The sequence below is a fragment of the Corvus brachyrhynchos genome, unplaced genomic scaffold (genome assembly GCF_000691975.1).
Source record: "Corvus brachyrhynchos isolate BGI_N302 unplaced genomic scaffold, ASM69197v1 scaffold17, whole genome shotgun sequence".
NCBI classification, from domain to species: Eukaryota; Metazoa; Chordata; class Aves; order Passeriformes; family Corvidae; genus Corvus; species Corvus brachyrhynchos.
In genome coordinates, this window is record NW_008240046.1 from 12,236,641 (window position 1) to 12,240,762 (window position 4,122).

The window sequence follows — 4,122 nt, forward strand, 5'->3', positions numbered from 1 at the left end:
TCTTCCAGGACAGAAAAACATGTCAGTTTGTGTTAGGGATACTAAGTTACAAATCATGTATTTTACTTAAAGGACTATATCAAAATTTAAATGTATGAAGCCATAGACAAATTTCTTATGGCAGGAAATACTGAGGGTTTTTTGCCTTTTTTTCATCACTTATATGCACACATGCAGAATATGTAATTTGTACCTGAACGCAGAGATACAGGTTTGCTCTTTTTTCAAGCTGGACACCTGTTTTAACCAACAGACTTCAGTTCTGCTCCAATTTTCACAAATAGGTATTACCCAGAAAAAGGGCTCTGGCAAACAGATGCTGGCTTAGACCCACTGCAAGCACTCATGTTTAAAATTATAAACCTGAGGAGTTCTATCTGGTTGAAACAGCTAAAAATCAGAAATATCTCCATTTTTCACATTTGAATTCTTAAGCACTTGCAGTTCTTCTGCAAATACCATAGGCTTAGTTGTGTCTAAGCACTAAAGGCTGTGTGTATATTTTTTACAAGGGTAAAACAGTAACACTGTCCTTGAGGCAAGACTGAGGACTAGGTTTCACTTCCTCCCTGCACAATGCCTTAACAACTAGGTTGGAAATGCACCCACTCTTGCTTTTGCACACTCCCTCTCTGGCTCCACAGAGCTCAAATTCTTTCCTGTACACTCTAATATCTTTAGGAAAAAGGATAGCAAATGTCTTCATCCCAGAAGAATGTCTAAGAGGATAGTTGGAATATCCACCAGGTAGAAGACAGAAGTTAAAATCCCCTTAGAAAAAGGAGGGAAGTAAACCCAAGCATTCCCTCAGTCTTTTTGAGCATTCTCATAGCTCCCCAGGGTCCTCCCCAAGATTTTTGGAGATTAAAAAACAAAAGCATCTGGCCACAGGCAGGAAATCTGAAGTAGACATGAGCTTTAGAGTATCAGAGTTTAAGATATCTCCATTCTTTTCTTTCCCTGTTAGCTAACAATTCTCTGGAGGCCCATCAGAATTTTAATTAGTGACATGCCAGGCTACATGAGGAACCTGAGCACTTGACACAGGGCCTTGGAGGACATCCTGGAACCAGGCACCTTCGTCAGTTTCTGTAGCTATCCATAAGCCAAAATCAGAACTCCCTGCTACTTCAGGGAGAGCAGAAGAGAAAGCCAATCACATACACTCTTTTAAAGCCTTAATGTTTTAATCATAGCATTTTAAAACATTATCCATTGAATACCCACTGAAAATTTTAAAAAATAGAAGTTAAATGTATCTGGGTTTAATTTCTTGTGCAGTGGTCTATAATGTTATCACATTTTCATTGATTATTTTTTATGTCCATTATCCAGCTATTGAAACCATATTGTCATTCCTCCCTCTAGGTAGACAGAAACAGTACAGATAAATTCTTCTGATGAACCATATCTCAACAATATTATACTGATAATGATAATTTTTAAGATAAAATATATTGAAATTCCTCCAACAGAGCATAACTGTGATGCTTTATACTCTTCTATCTCAGTATTAAAAACTGCTGGTATTTCTTCAAACATCCCAGTTGTAAATTTTACCACCTAAAGTTACTAACATTTTATTAAGATATTTAAAAAATAACAAATTTATCCTTCCATTCTACCCATGTGTGTCACTCTTTGTATCTGACACTGTCAGCACTTAATTTCTAACTGTGTCACCTTTTCCACATGTTTCATTCCTTGCTGCCATTGCTTCTACTCCATTTCATCTCTACACTTCTGCTTTTATGACGCAGCCACCTAAAAAGCTTTTGGACTATGTTCAAGAGAGTTCTTCTGGTGTTTCCAATGAGGTAAATGAATGGTTATTTTTCAGATAATTCTCTTGGGAAGAAGGGTTGGAATGCTCACCATTTATGTCTTAAGTTTGTTAAAATTTAGTGGTTTCCTTCTGATAGCTATGAGACATTTCTAATTCACGATCATTGTATCTTTGTCTTCATATCTTTCCAGATCACTAGTGCATTTGGATGTTGATCTTATTATCCTAGGAACTGTGAGTCCTTATCCCCAAAACTTCTCAGAGATTAACACCCAGAATTACACAACAGTCCATACGTCTCTAACTCTTTGACAAATTCCCACTTTTCAGAGTTGGGCAAGTGCATTGCACAATTAATCCTTCAGCACAGTATATTTTTTTAATTAAAATATCTGACTGCAAATTCTATGTGTCAAGTGGAAGCCTTTGTGGCTAAGCTGTCATTTCTCCAATTAAGTATTTATGACTGAGGTTGCTCGTCAGGTAAAGCAGCAATTAATAGTACTGTTGTAATTTGTAACTCAGGATTGACAGTTGCTGTCAGTACTCCAAATAAAATTCATCAAGATCAGGTAGTGGGCTGTCATTGCCCTACTCTGAGTGGGAGAGATTCAGGCTTTCATTCCTTCTCCACTCCCTCCCCATTTTTACAGCGTTAGGGCAAAAGTCAGTGAATCCTCTACTGGCAGCTTTGCTTCATGTGGTGGCTTTACTTCATTCATATTTGCGATTCACTCTCATCTTCCGTAGTGTCTCCAAAAGTTAAACTCAAATTGTGGTCTTAAATTGTTAATTGCTTGCAATTTACTCTGGTTTGGTTTTAAGCTGTGTATCTAGAAAAACCTCATACTTGTGACATTTGGGGCCAGTTCTCTGAAAGAAAAAGCTTCTAGGCCTTTTCTAATTCCTGTTGGTTTTCAATACATTGAGGAAGACAATTTAAAAGCCCTAACATGACTTTGAAATATTCCCGTGTTGAGTAGGTCTGGGTAAAATGGCTATTAAGTAACACTGGTTTTCTCTTGGATTAATTTACATAAACTCCTGTCTTTAATTTCGAAATTTTAATAATCTTTGAATATGATAAATCATGTTCAAAAACTACAGCAACTTAATATTTCTCTGGAGGGGGAGACTATTCAAAATAACTTGATAAAGTATTATAACCATCATGCTAACAAACCTATTTGATATTTACTTTTTATTTTTTGCCTACTTTCCCTAGCTTCATTTTCAGTCATAATTAAAGCCTTGATGCATGAAAACAGCTAAAATACTGTTTAATTTTAAATATATATCTATTTTTTGTAATAAAAATGAAATCAGAGTATTCCAAAAAGTCTGTATTTGGTAGTTTGGAGTTGTCATCTCCAGTATTTAATTACTTTTTTCAAGTGGCCTTTATTCATACAGAGCAGTGTTGAATGTTCTGCAAGATGACTAATTATCTTTGGAGATGGGGGAGTAGGAGAGACGTGTTCAGTTGCACCATCTAAAAGTGAGTCAATGCCCAAGACCTGACAGGACAGCTGTGAACAGTAAAAGAAGCAGTAAAAAATAACCACATGCAGTGTTTACTTTCACCTTTCCTCTGTATGTCACATCAATTAAGCTCTACCTGTGGAGAGAAGGTATAAACTCCACACATTCTACATATGCCTGTGGTAAAAATTGGTGTTGTAGAATGGGCAGCATACAGGATCTGTCATATAGAAAAAACTTCAAAGCCAGCACCAAATAAAGGATAAAAGGGCAAGTTACATTCACGATGATAAGGGAATCTTAAAGGATGAAAAGCAAAAGCCATCTAGTAACCCAGCAGTCAATTTTGGCATGATACACACTTCTAGCCATCTTAGGCTGATCACTAACACACTGTCTATGGCTTGGGGAATGCTGTGGATAAGGAAGTTCCCTCTGGTATGGTTTCCATGGTGTGATTTACCCATAGTCTTCCATAGGAGACAGTGGGGATCTGCTCCGCCCTTGGGAGTGACATCATGGTCTGTATAGCTGTGGAGCCACTACAAGTGGTGGGAAGCAATCACTGCCTCGGGCCATTTGGCCACTGTCACGTCACAGGTGGTCGGTGGTCGCTAGTGGAAGTGGTTGGCATCTGCACAAAAGAATCCACAGTAACAGTTTATCTGCAGTGGTTGTACCACCTCGTGCAACAGTTCTAAGAGATCACCTGTGGTCCCGAGTTTCCTTCCTCTGCTGGTTCCAGACCGTGGCAGTGAGTGGTCAAGAGGAGGAAGATGGTTGTAGCCAGTTTTGAAATGAGATTTGGACGTTTTCCAGGACAGGCTGAATGTGTGTTTTATTGGTAGTGTAGG

At 38.1% G+C, this 4,122-nt stretch overlaps 1 protein-coding gene across 43 annotated transcripts in view; it reads left to right on the top strand.

Annotated features, from left to right (window-relative positions):
- Window positions 1-4,122, top strand: part of SORBS2 (sorbin and SH3 domain containing 2) — a 199,256-nt gene that overhangs the window by 160,926 nt on the left and 34,208 nt on the right. For 30 of the 43 annotated variants that reach the window (XM_017744439.1, XM_017744457.1, XM_017744438.1 and 27 more), the window contains one exon: window positions 1,761-1,817. The exons of the other annotated variants lie outside the window; for them this stretch is intronic. In XM_017744439.1, coding sequence (XP_017599928.1) covers window positions 1,761-1,817 — 57 coding nt within the window. The remainder of the gene's footprint in view (window positions 1-1,760; window positions 1,818-4,122) is intronic. 43 annotated transcript variants of the gene reach the window in all.